Raw genomic sequence first — 15,246 nt, 5'->3', positions numbered from 1 at the left:
ACGCACAGAATGGCAGATGCAGCCCAACCTGGGCTGATACAAGGTAGATGCAGCCCATCTTGTCACAATGTATGGATTTCCTATACTATGTGATTCACCCTAGGAGCTGTAGAGAGACCAGGAGACACTGGTCTGTCTTTCTGGGCAATCTCTCCATCTGCAGGGTCTTACAGACTCCTTCCCTCTCTCACATGCAAGCAGCCTTCTTGGCACAAGGCAGAAGGTGAAGACTTGAGGTGTTGACCCCTCAACTCAGAGAGATTGGCTGTCATGCACACACTAGCCCTGGTTACCCAGAAGTCCTTTGTGAGACAAGAAGAACACTACAATTCATATAGCAATACTTTCTCTTATTAAAAAAATAAATATATAGGACTGCAGCCCAAATTCGACTCTGGCGAGGGATGCTGTGCAGCTCTATTCCATTCCATGGCATTATGTTTATCTCAGAAATGTGGTGGTATAGGTAGGGAGCTACAAAGAGAGGCTGGGGGGGGGAAGTAGACGTATTATTTTCATGGTCCAGGAGAAGCAGATCGGGAAGATTCAGCAGACCCATACCCGCACATCCATGAGTGAGGCAGAATGACAGGATTGTGAAGCACCATGCCCCAGAAGGCAATATAGGTCTGTTTCAAAGTAGACTTAAAAAACTGTGTTACTTTTTGTATGCTCTTACTTGGCACCATAGCAGGCCATGGGGGCAAGTGATTGGTGTATAGGTCCCCTGTTGCACTTTTTTAAGCTTATGGGGGGTTTAATTCACATTTTTTTTCATTACTAGTACTTGTGTAATCAGATTTTTTTTTTTACCAGATGTTGAAGGGTGGGAAACAGGTGTTCAACTGTGGGATCCTCTTTAGTTCACTAAAATAGGTAGAGGTATCTAGGAAAAATGCGTTCAACTGTTTAACTTTGACATGTCCCCAAAAGAGAGTAGCTGTAAAAAGGTTAAGAAATAAATGCACTTTATTGAGCGTTGTGTCATGCAAGATGATCAGTAGCAGCTAACTGCGTGATATGCTTAACCTGTTAGATGTCTTTAGTTCATTTTAAAACTGTGTAGTCACAAGATGTTAGTGTTTAAAACCTAATGTACCAGTGGGCTGGTTTACAGCTTTTCTTAAATAAAATTGCTATAAGTATAGATGTTTTTAAAATGTCATTCTAATTTTTTATAGATTGGCTTTATATTATATCCCCCTGGCGGAGGCCCTGAATGGGACCAAATGGACCATAATAACGTGATGTTTGTTACAATGTGCTATTGCTGGCATTACGCTTTTGCTCTCTTCATCCTTGCACTAAATTATACCATTGTGGCTTGGTATGTATGGATTATTTTTTTTAAACACATGCTGCTAAAATGTCCATGCCTTTAATGGGTTTTGTGATGCACGCATAGAACGTACAAATATGCAGTACTTGTTAAACACAACAAACAATTGAAGGTTAATGGCCTAATTTAATTAGTGATCATTTCGAACCAGTGGTAGCATCTCTGAGCAACGCACATGACCAAAAGAGGGGAAAAGTACTAAGTACCATCTCCTAGTTGGAATTATTAACCAAGCAAGTTAAGGTCGCCCCTAGGCGGAATGGTTCAAAATATTCTAATTCCGAGACCATTCACGCATAACCAGTAAATGTCATGACATTCGTTAGTATTGGACCGTTGCCCAAAAATTAGGGTGCTTTAGGGTTGGCTCATCCAGAGACCTGGGAGCTCTTTGATATTGTAGGGATGAGGGAAGTTGGAATTGTCTCGGAAGTAACCATATCAATGTTATTTAATTATGACGATCCTGATAAGATTAAAAACAATGAGTACTAGACTAGTTCTTTAACCCCTTCGCTGCCAGGCCTTTTCCCCCTCCTGTGCCAGGCCTTTTTTTGCCTATTTGGGGCAGTTCGCGCTTAGGCCCTCATAACTTTTTGTTCACATAAGCTAACCAAGCCAAATTTGCGTCCTTTTTTTCCAACATCCTAGGGATTCTAGAGGTACCCAGACTTTGTGGGTTCCCTTGAAGGAGGCCAAGAAATTGGCCAAAATACAGTGAAAATTTCGTTTTTTAAAAAAAAAAATGGAAAAAGTGGCTGCAGAAGAAGGCTTGTGGATTTCCCCCTGAAAATGGCATCAACAAAGGGTTTGTAGTGCTAAACTCAGCAGCTTCCTAGCTTTCAGGAACAGGCAGACTAGAATCAGAAAACCCAATTTTTCAACACAATTTTGGCATTTTACTGGGGCATACCCCATTTTTGCAATTTTTTGTGCTTTCAGCCTCCTTCCAGTCAGTGACAGGAATGGGCATGAAACCAATGCTGGATCCCAGAAACCTAACCATTTCTGAAAAGTAGACAAAATTCTGAATTTAGCAAGGGGTCATTTGTGTAGATCCTACAAGGGTTTCCTACAGAAAATAACAGCTGAAAAAGAAAAATATTGAAATTGAGGTGAAAAAAACATCAATTTTTCTCTACGTTTTACTCTGTAACTTTTCCCTGCAATGTCAGATTATGGAAAGCAATATACCGTTACGTCTGCTGGACTCCTCTGGTTGCGGGGATATATAGGGCTTGTAGGTTCATCAAGAACCCGAGGAACCCAGAGCCAATAAATGAGCTGCACCCTGCAGTGCGTTTTCATTCTATACCGGGTATACAGCAATTCATCTGCTGAAATATAAAGAGTAAAAAATTGCTATCAAGAAAACCTTTGCATTTCCAAAAAGGGCACAAGATAAGGTGCTGAGGAGCAGTGGTTATTTGCACATCTCTGAATTCCGGGGTGACCATACAAGCATGTGAATTATAGGGAATTTCTCAAATAGATGTCTTTTTTACACACTCTCCTATATTTGGAAGGAAAAAATGTAGAGAAAGACAAGGGGCAATAGCACTTGTTTTGCTAATCTATGTTCCCCCAAGTCTCCCGATAAAAATGATACCTCACTTGCGTGGGTAGACCTAGCGCCCGCGACAGGAAACGCCCCAAAGCGCAACGTGGACACATCGACAATTTTCGGAGAAAACAGAGGTGTTTTTTGCGAAGTGCCTACCTGTAGATTTTGGCCTCTAGCTCAGCCGGCACCTAAGGAAACCTACCAAACCTGTGCATTTCTGAAAACTAGAGACCTAGGGGAATCCAAGGAGGGGTGACTTGCGGGGCTCGGACCAGGTTCTGTTACCCAGAATCCTTTGCAAACCTCAAAATTTGGCTAAAAAAACACATGTCCCTCACATTTCTGTGGCAGAAAGTTCTGGAATCTGAGAGGAGCTACAAATTTCCTTCCACCCAGCGTTCCCCCAAGTCTCCCGATAAAAATGATACCTCACTTGCGTGGGTAGGCCTAGCGCCGGCGACAGGAAACACCCCAAAGCGCAACGTGGACACATCCTAAATTTTGGAAAAAAACAGAGGTGTTTTTTGCGAAGTGCCTACCTGTAGATTTTGGCCTCTACCTCAGCCGGCACCTAGGGAAACCTACCAAACCTGTGCATTTCTGAAAACTAGAGACCTAGGGGAATCCAAGGAGGGGTGACTTGCGGGGCTCGGACCAGGTTCTGTTACCCAGAATCCTTTGCAAACCTCAAAATTTGGCTAAAAAAACACATGTCCCTCACATTTCTGTGGCAGAAAGTTCTGGAATCTGAGAGGAGCTACAAATTTCCTTCCACCCAGCGTTCCCCCAAGTCTCCCGATAAAAATGATACCTCACTTGCATGGGTAGGCCTAGCGCCGGCGACAGGAAAAACCCCAAAGCGCAACGTGGACTCATCCTAAATTTTGGAAAAAAACAGAGGTGTTTTTTGCGAAGTGCCTACCTGTAGATTTTGGCCTCTAGCTCAGCCGGCACCTAGGGAAACCTACCAAACCTGTGCATTTCTGAAAACTAGAGACCTAGGGGAATCCAAGGAGGGGTGACTTGCGGGGCTCGGACCAGGTTCTGTTACCCAGAATCCTTTGCAAACCTCAAAATTTGGCTAAAAAAACACATGTCCCTCACATTTCTGTGGCAGAAAGTTCTGGAATCTGAGAGGAGCTACAAATTTCCTTCCACCCAGCGTTCCCCCAAGTCTCCCGATAAAAATGATACCTCACTTGCGTGGGTAGGCCTAGCGCCGGCGACAGGAAACACCCCAAAGCGCAACGTGGACACATCCTAAATTTTGGAAAAAAAACAGAGGTGTTTTTTGCGAAGTGCCTACCTGTAGATTTTGGCCTCTAGCTCAGCCGGCACCTAGGGAAACCTACCAAACCTGTGCATTTCTGAAAACTAGAGACCTAGGGGAATCCAAGGAGGGGTGACTTGCGGTGCTCGGACCAGGTTCTGTTACCCAGAATCCTTTGCAAACCTCAAAATTTGGCTAAAAAAACACATGTCCCTCACATTTCTGTGGCAGAAAGTTCTGGAATCTGAGAGGAGCTACAAATTTCCTTTCACCCAGCGTTCCCCCAAGTCTCTCGATAAAAATGATACCTCACTTGCGTGGGTAGGCCTAGCGCCGGCGACAGGAAACACCCCAAAGCGCAACGTGGACACATCCTAAATTTTGGAAAAAAAACAGAGGTGTTTTTTGCGAAGTGCCTACCTGTAGATTTTGGCCTCTAGCTCAGCCGGCACCTAGGGAAACCTACCAAACCTGTGCATTTCTGAAAACTAGAGACCTAGGGGAATCCAAGGAGGGGTGACTTGCGGTGCTCGGACCAGGTTCTGTTACCCAGAATCCTTTGCAAACCTCAAAATTTGGCTAAAAAACACATGTCCCTCACATTTCTGTGGCAGAAAGTTCTGGAATCTGAGAGGAGCTACAAATTTCCTTCCACCCAGCGTTCCCCCAAGTCTCCCGATAAAAATGATACCTCACTTGCGTGGGTAGGCCTAGCGCCGGCGACAGGAAACACCCCAAAGCGCAACGTGGACACATCCTAAATTTTGGAAAAAAACAGAGGTGTTTTTTGCGAAGTGCCTACCTGTAGATTTTGGCCTCTAGCTCAGCGGCACCTAGGGAAACCTACCAAACCTGTGCACTTCTGAAAACTAGAGACCTAGGGGAATCCAAGGAGGGGTGACTTGCGGGGCTCGGACCAGGTTCTGTTGCCCAGAATCCTTTGCAAACCTCAAAATTTGGCTAAAAATACACATGTTACTCACATTTCTGTGGCAGAAAGTTCTGGAATCTGAGAGGAGCCACAAATTTCCTTCTACCCAGCGTTCCCCCAAGTCTCCCGATAAAAATGATACCTCACTTGTGTGGGTAGGACTAGCGCCCACGAAAGGAAAGGGCCCAAAACACAATGTGGACACATCACATTTTTTTATAAAAAGCAGTGCCTACCTGTGGATTTTGGCCTGTAGCTCAGCCGACACCTGAGGAAACCTAGCAAACCAGTGCATTCTTGAAAACTAGAAACCCAGGGGAATCCAAGATGGGGTGACTTGCGGGGCTCTGACCAGGTTATGTTACCCAGAATCCTTTGCAAACATCAAAATTTGGCCCTAAAAACACTTTTTCCTCTCATTTCGGTGACAGAAAGTTCTGGAATCTGAGAGGAGCCACAAATTTCCTTCCACCCAGCGTTCCCCTAAGTCTCTCGATAAAAATGGTACGTCACTTCTGTGGGTAGGCCTAGCGCCCACAAAAGGAAATGGCCCAAAACACAACGTGGACACAACATATTTTTTCACAGAAAACAGAGGTATTTTTTCAAGGTGCCTACCTGTGGTGTTTGGCCTGTAGCTCAGCCGGCCCCGGGGGGGGCAGAAATGCCCTAAAATAAATTTGCCACCCCAACCCCCACCCTCCCCCGCCGGGAGCGACCCGTGCCTACGGGGTCGCTCCCCCTGCGTGACATTGGCACCAAAAAACAAATCCCCGGTGCCTAGTGGTTTCTGCCCCCTTGGGGGCAGATTGACCTAAACTCTGCCAATCTGCCCCCAGGGGGGCCGAAATGGTCTAAATACAATTTGCCCTCCTGGGGAGCGACCCTTGCCTGATGGGTCACTCCCCATCTCTAATAATAGGCCGATCTGCCCCCAGGGGGGGCAGAAATGGCCTAAAATAAATTTCTCTCCCCCCAACCTCCACCCCCCCCGGGAGCGACCCTTGCCTACGGGGTCGCTCCCCCTGCGTGACATTGGCACCAAAAAACAAATCCCCGGTGCCTAGTGGTTTCTGCCCCCTTGGGGCAGATTGACCTAAAATTGGCCAATCTGCCCCCAGGGGGGCAGAAATGGTCTAAATACAATTTGCCCCCCCCCAGGGGAGCGACCCTTGCCTGATGGGTCGCTCCCCATCTCTAAAAAAAGAAACAAAAAAAAAAAAACCCACAAAAAAAAAATTGCCCTGGCGTCTAGAGGGTTCTGCCCCCCCTGGGGGCAGTTCGGCCTAACAATAGGCCGATCTGTCCCCCCGGGGGGGCAGAAATGGCCTAAAATAAATTTGCCCCCCCCCGGAGAGACCCTTGCCTACGGGGTCGCTCCCCCTGCGTGACATTGGCGCCAAAAAACAAATCCCCGGTGCCTAGTGGTTTCTGCCCCCTTGGGGGCAGATTGACCTAAAATCGGCCAATCTGCCCCTAGGGGGGGGAAGAAATGGTCTAAATACAATTTGCCCCCCAGGGGAGCGACCCTTGCCTGATGGGTCGCTCCCCATCTCTAAAAAAAAGAAACAACAAAAAAAAAACACAAAAAAAAAATTTGCCCTGGCGCCTAGAGGTTTCTTCCCCCCCTGGGGGCAGAAATGGCCTAAAATAAATTGCCCTCCCCCCCAGGGAGCGACCCTTGCCTAAGGGGTCGCTCCCCACCAAAAAAAAAAAATGAAAAAAAAAAAAAAAAAAAAAAAATGGTCCCTGGTGCCTAGAGGTTTCTGCCCCCAGGGGGGGCAGAAAAGGCCTTTTCAAAAAAATGCCCCCCCTGGGAGCGACCCTTGCCCAAGGGGTCGCTCCCTTTTGTCAATAACAATAAAAAAAAAAAAATCCCTGGTGTCTAGTGGGGTTTCAAAAGCCGGATTGCAAGCAATCCGGCTTTTGAAACCCTCGGAGGGACTTCAAAGGGAAGGAAATACTTTTCCTTCCCTTTGAAGCCCCTCCGGGCCTCCCATCGATTGAAAGAGAAATGCTTTTGCATTTCTTTTTCAATCGCGCTGGAAGCAGAGCTTCCAGCGCGACGAGGGAGGCCCCTGTGACACATCAGTGTGCGCGCGCTGACGTCACAGGGGGGGGTGGGGGGGGTCGGGGGTGGAAGGGGAAGGTCTTCCCCTTCCATCCCCGACTTGGGGGGGGGGGGGTGCACGGGGGGCGCGCTAGCTTGCCCCCAAGTTCCCCTGTGCCATGGACGAGATGATCTCGTCCAAGGCACAGGGGAACTGTAGCCTTGGACGAGATCATCTCGTCCAAGGCACAGAAGCGGTTAATGGATGCCTGAGGGTAATAGTGGCCCGACGTCCTCTGATATGGTCTACATGTTACAGCCATCATGAATTGCGCAGAAGTCATGCAGCCTTCATCAGGACCAAAATATATCTAAACAGTATGGAGCGGAATCTACTAATAATTCCCTATACTGTTGCTGGTTTTATAGGTATTCAGAACCGTGCACTCTCATGCAATATTATATATGCGGGAAAACACATCGGTCACCTGAGGCAGGAGGGTAGAAAGACATACAAATAATTTATTGAGGACTCTCATTTCTTGCAGGTAAGAAAACACATGTGAAAATACTGCAAACGTGTAGTCACTGTATTCTCAGTGAACGTGGTAGTGATACAAGTGAACATTAATTATACAGATAGAACATGCAGAGAACAAAACAAACATACAACGTACTAATCTTGATAAAATGGGCTGACTATTTCCTCAGACTACGCCAATTTGGGGTCTGTACTAGCACCATAGGGTGCATGGTGGGGCATACCCTGCAGTCACACTCTATTGCATGTGCAGGAAAAAACTGAAGATTAAGCAAAGTCGTGACTGCTTACAATGGTCCAGAAAGCACAAAAGCCGCGTGAGGCGGAGTGAAAAACTAGGAAGGGCTGTGGCTTGCTTACTTTGTCAAAAGTGCGGGTCAGTGGAAAACACCTCTATTACCATCCACGCCCCCTGCATCCTACAGTGTGGTGTGCTTGTTTCCCTTTTGAAATGCTCAAAGACGTCAGTGCATCACATGACCTCTCATGGTTATGTTGAATCGTGTGTGACATCACACAGTTTGCTCGACGGTACACGAACAGCTGTGAGGACATGTGTGTGTTTAATTAACATCATTTTGTTGAAAAAGGCTTCAGTTAGGTATTGTTCAGGAGAGGAACAATATTGAACCTTAAGAAAAGAAAGAAGAGACCTGTGCATGTTTAATCCTCATTGTTTTATTAAAAATGTTTCAATTCAGTTTTGTCAACGAGAGGAACAGTGTTGAATGTTGATAGATTAAAAAGAAAGAGGGGTGCATGTGGGCACATGAAATAAAGGGTTCACTTATATTCTCATAAGCTGGTGAGATAAAATGTTGGCAGGGCGGGCAAAAGGGAGACCCTGGTAGTCTCTATAAGTGTTCAAAATTAAGGCATGTTCATGATTGTTAATCTCCTACTGAATGCTATCCAGAGAGTGTTGTCATTTAAGCCACTTTTGTGTGTATGAAGTGTACACATCCATCTCTGTTTTTTTAAACAAAAATACCTGAGAGATCTCTTCTTTTGGGATGGGCCCAGTAAATTGTTCTATCACCACCCATCTCATCTCATTAACCGTATGTCCTGCATCTATAAAGTGGCATGATTACAGATGGCTGTATATCCCTACACTGCACAAGATTATTACACAAAGAATGAGGCCGACATGGGAAGATCAGAAAAGGGCTAAAAAGATGACTGGTCCCCTGACTCAGATGGTTGGAGCAGCAGAGAAGATAACCAATGCAATGGCAGAGGATGATTAAGAACAGCATGCAGACCATATTTCGGCACCAGTACCCCACTATTTACTACAGAATATATTTATTAGGGTGTGTAAAGCTCCAAACATCCCCTTGAAGCTACACCCCTGCCACCATGCCTGGGTCCTGGGCAGGGAACTCTAGTTAAAGTGCCACATGCTAGATAGGTTGAGGCCCCTGTCACTGTGTTCTGGCAGCCCAGTTGTGGGCGTGGTGTCAGGTCAAGTGTTTTTAATGGAGGAACCAGCTGAGGCTACACTGTGGAAAGCCCTGAAGTTGCCCCTCCTAGAAATGGAGCTGAGCAATTGTAGCTTTGGAGATCAGGACACCAGCTGTTTTTTGGAAGCCAAATTCTAAAAGAGCACATGAGCCATCAATCACTGTTTCCACATACTGATATACCACACACTAGGTTGGGTTTCATCTAACACACTAATGCATCACTTAACACAAACCCTGGTGCACTGTTTATCCCCTTTATGGTATTCTACAATCAGAGAGTCCACAAAGCAGTCACACTGCCTAGAAGGTTATGGCGATAGATCATTTGACCAAATACACTTCCAGCGCAAATATCTAATGTTAGAACAGACATTTTATTTACATTGGCAGGATCCTCAAGAGGAAGAGTTGAGTGATTTAATTAGATGCCATTTAAAAAAAACAGCCAAGTGCTGTTCCACAAAGTTCCAAAACTGAGATGTAACTACGAAGTCCCACTTAGGGCAAATGTTTGCTGCTTCCCCCAGACACCATGAACAATCAGAGATACTGGCAAGATTCAGTTTGTAGACCACGTGTGTGTGTGTTGGGTGTGGTCATATTGGTTCTGATCAGGCATTTATCCTGAAAAAATCTGAGGCTATACTGTTGGAGATGTGTTTTCTGTGTTCACACTCTTCAGTCCACGCCAAATCAGTAAGCCATGACACCAGATCTACTTTCCATCTAAGCCACCTCAGATGATCCGGGGTGAGTGTCAGTCTATAGTGCGGTAATACACCTCCACCCTTGCTCCTTTACTGGCGTCCTGCACCTATATTACCATATTCGGCATGTGCATCTCAGATATCTTTTAATATAATTTTTTTAAGTGTGGTATCACATAGGCTCAGGGTTTCCTCACATTAGATTTGCTAAGATAGGTTACTAAAAGTGATTCAAAACTATAATTAACAGCATGCACAGTTTTAGGTCCTTCCTTAAATTAAGGTGATTATTTAAAGGGCCGAGATGGGCTGGAAGACTGTCCTGTCACTGGCTACTCGTCATTTATGTCTCTGGCCAACTGGAACTGCAGAGTGGTCTTGATCTTTGTAGGTTCTGCTTTGACCAAGGTAAGGGTGGCCCTTTCTGGTAGTCAGGGTGCTGCTGACGATGGAATGCCAAAAGGCAGTCCGTGCCCTCCAGAAGTCATCCCAGAGGAAAAACCACCAAAGGGAAAAACCTCTATAGCAGGAAGCCTCTGGAACAAAAATAAGCAAAAAAAGGTAAGTCTTCCAACAAGAAAACAACACTGGAAGAAACTGGAACAAGCGAGGGAAAAAACTGGAGAAAAAACAACAGGAGCGAAGATCACCACCAAAGGAAGTGTTGCAGCGCAAGGAGAACAAGAATCACACTCCCTATATACCCTAAAACAGGAAATGACCAACTGGAGAAGAAAGACACCATATTGAATTGGGAAAGAATCATAAGAGAATATAGAGAAAGGCGCCACTTTGGAAAAGGGTCCTAAGGCATGCAGTGGAAAAAAAGGCATGCTGGGATAAAGAAGAACATGGCTGCTAAGTGTAAAAAAAAGGGAAGGAGAAAAGGAGAAAGAAGAAGAAAAGAAGAAAGGAACAGGCTGCACCAGGTAAGTGAGGGGTCATGCCAAAAATCGAGGGAGCACAGCACCCAGAACTCGCCAAGGCCCCATGGCCAATTTGGGGCCTCGTACGAGGAAAGATAGAACAGAAGGGGAGTGGCACGCCCGGCCTGCAGAAAAAGGAACCATGGCCGTGCCCGAGCTGAATGCTCAGCTTGCGCCGCGTTGATCTGAGGCATGACAGTACCATGTTTAGACTGTCAGTTTTGAGAAGGCACAGCCACCAGTGTGAGAACGACATACAGTGGGAAACGTCAATATGTTATTCACTGATGACATTGGTGCACTTGGGGAGCAGTATGTAAAAAGACTTCACATAAAAAAGGGCCTAAGCTGTAGAAGACCCTGTGACAAAGAGGTATGGTACACATGGTATTGAAGGTGGCTCATTTGTGTCTGGCAGCTAATTAAGAGATGCAACATGAGTAGAGATGTGGGTGCATTTGTTGAGTCCTAGCATAAATCTAGCTGCAGTATTTTGTATAGAGGCACTGCAACAAGTATCAAACAAGCCAAGCAGCAGAGAATTACAATAGTCTATCCTATAAAGTACAATGGACTGGATGACTGCCTTGCAGAAATGAGGATAGGAAGGGTTTGTGGAAAACTTTATGGACGAAGAAGCAAAGTGAAACTGAAGAGAGGTTCTTTAAATGAGTGAGTCTAAGATCTAGAATTCAGAAGATTTGGTAATCTGCATATTTAGAAGACATAAGACACATAAGGCCAAGCTCAGCAGAGAAGCAGTGATCTGACCATACCCAGAGGCCATTTGATAAATCCAGCCAAGAATGCCCTTTATTTGCAGCACGGGATGTAAACTGTAGGCACCCCATTCTCAAGTCTCTGGAGTAAGTTGTAAACTTGTCAAAAGTAATGAATCTGCTCTCCTTGTGCAGTTGGCTGGTCACCATCGATTCCTAAACACCTCCCACACAACACCAAGGTGTATTACATCCCCCCACAAAAACTGAACTATCACATAATGTGCATTCCATGATATACATGGCCCTTTGTCCTTTGTCTGTTGCTGCAGCATTTGGAACACTACTTCTAAGCATTGTGACTGGCATAGTTGCCAACATCTTAGAGGGCATTACCAGAACAGACAATTCCTGCTACCCAGCTTTAGCTAATATTTTAGTAGCTTGTTCAAGTGAAATAGGTGAAATCAGTTTACTACATAGTGCAGTTCGAACTGGTGTTAACCCACAATCTGAGGTTACGAGCACCAACTTGTTCAGTGTGATCTTAATTGTTCAAATTAAAGGAACAATGTGCCCTAACCAGTTTGTTAAAGATACTTTTGGAATATCCATTGCATTGGCAATACTTGAAAGACATCACACCCAAAACATGTAATAATTTCCCTCAACACATCAGAGCCTCCTCCTCATGTCTTGAGTTCCACAAGAAGCTTAAAGACTGGCTCTCCAAATAAGTGCCTTGAGACCACATACCTACAGACCTTGCCCAAGTTCCTGGATACCCCCTCGGATGACCACTGCAAATCCTTTAACAACGAAAGAATACAAAACTAAGGGCCTTATTTATACTTTTTGGGGCAAAACTGCACTAAGGCAGTTTTGCCCCAAAAAGTTTTGCACCGGCTTGCACCATTTTTTAGCACCAGCTGGGCACCATATTTATGGAATGGTGCAAGCCGGTGCAAAGGGTAGGCTAATTTAAAAAAAAATGACGTTAGGCAGTTTTGAGTCAAATAAATGATTCTGACCAGATTAGCATAATTTTTTGACGCTAAGGGGCATATTTATACACTGTTTGCACTGAATTAGCGTCATTTTTTTAAAACTCTAATTCAGTGCAAAACTACCTCCATATTTATACTTTGGTGTAAGACCCATCTAGCACCAAATTTATGGAGTTAAAGTCATTTTTTGGAAGTGAAAACCTACCTTGCCTTAATGAGATGCAAGGTAGGCGTTCCCGTGCAAAAAAATTACTCTATGGCCTTAACACCATATTTATACTCCCATGTAAAAATGGTGCAAGGGAGGGAGGAGGGGTCAAAAAATGGGGCAAACCTTGCTTTGCCCCATTTTTTAAGACCTGGGTCAGGGCAGGTGTTAGGGGACCTGTGGCCCTATTTCCATGTGGAACACCATGGAATAAGCCCAGAGGTTCCCCTCCTAGGCCTTGGGGCACCCCCACCCACACTAGAGGGACTGCGAGGATGGGGGACCCCATCCCAGGTAAGTACAGGTAAGTGCATTTTATTTTTGAAAGTGCCATAGGGGGCCCTGAAATGGGCCCCCATACATGGCACCGGGTGCAATGGCAATGCCCAGGGGACCCCTGTCCTCTGTGCTGGCCACTGGGGTGGTGGGCATGACTCCTGCCTTTTCTAAGGCAGGAGTCATGTGGCATGGTAGGTTTAGCACCATAAAATTACGCTAATCTGGTTAGAGTCATTTTTTTCACTCTAACCTGCCTAAAGCCATTTTATGGTGCTAAACCCTCTTCTCCTATATTGCCAGCCCCACCCGACTAAAGTAATTTTTTTAAACTCTAGCCTACCCTTTGCACCGGCTTGCACCATTCCATAAATATGGTGCCCGGCTGGTGCACAGAAATGGTGCAAGCCGGTGCTAAACTTTTTGGTGCAAAACTGAGTTAGTGCAGTTTTGCAGCAAAAAGTATAAATAAGGGCCAATAGTTTGTAAGTTTGCGCCACTTTTGCGTCATAAAATGACGTTAATGCGGTGCAAAAAAAGTTTAAATCAGGGCCTTGGTGCTAGATGGGTCTAGCACCAAAGTATAAATATGGAGTTAGTTTTGCACCGAATTAGAGTAAAAAAAAAATGACACTAATTCGGTGCAAACAGAGTATAAATATGCCGCAGAGTATAAATATGTCCCTAAATATGGCGTTAAGGCCATAGAGTCATTTTTTGCACGGGAACGCCTACCTTGCATCTCATTAAGGCAAAGTAGGACTCCACTTTCAAAAAATGACTTTAACTCCATAAATTTGGTGCTAGAGGGGTCTAGCACCAAAGTATAAATATGGAGTTAGTTTTGCACCGAATTAGAGTAAAAAAAAATGACACTAATTCGGTGCAAACAGAGTATAAATATGCCCCTAAGTTTTTTATCCTTTCGTTGTTAAAGGGGCAGGACATTGGGGATGACGAGCACTGAGGGGAGTGCACTGTGCACTTGCGTCAGTGCGCATGTGTGTTTGGCCGGCCGTCTCAGGCACAGGCACCCAGTTTGCCCGGGAGTGCCCTGGCTGGGTGCTCCCAGCCAATCCTAACGCTGCTCTGAGCAGCATCAGGATTGGCTGCAGGGCAAGCTGGGAGTCTGCACCTGCCTGCTGCTGAGGAGAACTATGAGCAGCCGTGCGATGTGCAGGTATGTTTTGTAAAATGTATTTTTTAATTTTATTAATATTCCCCCCTCACTCGCCACCCCGCCCCCTGTAGCTCTGCAAGCCGCGACTGCAAATCAACATAACATCACATATGTAGTAGCTTTGGGAGTCACACCATGTTGGACAGGAAGAATCGCCCAATAGCAAATATGGGAAACTCTCCCAGAAGTCAAATTATCTTGAGGCATTCTGTGCAACTTCAGAAGAATTAGTTTTTTAAAAAAAAATTCTTATTTTTAGACACACAATGATATGCAATTTCATCACAGAGGTAAAATCATGATCAGTACATAAATATCCAGATATCAGTTATTAACATTATTCATACATAGACCAGGCGAATTATAATGAAAAAAAAAGCAGGAGAGTCCATTAGTTGCTTTGTTTTCTATCTATCCATTCTCGGGGCCCTGAAGCCATTAAAGCAGGGGTGCCCAGATTTTGGAACCTCTTTTTCTAGATGCAGTGCCCTTTTTTCTAGAAAAGCAATATTCCAGATGAAATACAGATAAAAGCCTTGTAATCCATTGATTCCAAGAAGTGGGGGTCAGATTCCCGCCAATAAGACGCCACACATCCACGTAATACAGACATTGCCAAAAACAAAAAGTATCTCGATTGACTCTTGCAGACAGACTCATCAACCCCCAACAACACCAGTTGAGGTGTTAAGTTAATATTCTGTTTCAGGACTTTTTTCAAGAATTTGGATATATTGTTAATGAGCCTAGACAGTTTCCCACACTTAATACACATGTGGCAGGGGTCTGCCTCCGAGCTACCACACCGCGGACTGGTATTACCCTCTGTCCTTCCCCAGCTGGCAATCTTAGCCGGTGTGTAGTATAAATTATACAGAACCTTGTAATGCTGAGCTTGCGGGCCAGCTGACAATAAAACATTTTGAGCCATGTCTATGGATTCATAAACTGCAGACTCATTAGTGCCTACCTGCAGCTCCCATTTCTTGACAAGCAGCGCCACATCATCCTGTACTAAAGCTAGGAGAAGCGGGTGCAAGTTCCTGATAGTACAACCTG

The 15,246-nt window shown here is 45.2% G+C and overlaps 1 protein-coding gene across 2 annotated transcripts in view; it reads left to right on the top strand.

Annotated features, from left to right (window-relative positions):
• The window catches only part of TMEM45A (transmembrane protein 45A), a 374,423-nt gene that overhangs the window by 293,757 nt on the left and 65,420 nt on the right, over positions 1–15,246 (top strand). The window contains exon 5 of one of the 2 annotated variants that reach the window (XM_069203155.1): positions 1,182–1,327. The exons of the other annotated variant lie outside the window; for it this stretch is intronic. Coding sequence (XP_069059256.1) covers positions 1,182–1,327 — 146 coding nt within the window. The remainder of the gene's footprint in view (positions 1–1,181; positions 1,328–15,246) is intronic. 2 annotated transcript variants of the gene reach the window in all.

Source organism: Pleurodeles waltl, chromosome 8, assembly GCF_031143425.1.
Source record: "Pleurodeles waltl isolate 20211129_DDA chromosome 8, aPleWal1.hap1.20221129, whole genome shotgun sequence".
Lineage (NCBI taxonomy): Eukaryota > Metazoa > Chordata > Amphibia > Caudata > Salamandridae > Pleurodeles > Pleurodeles waltl.
Note: the sequence above shows the minus strand (reverse complement) of the source record. Positions and strands in the feature narration are given on the sequence as shown.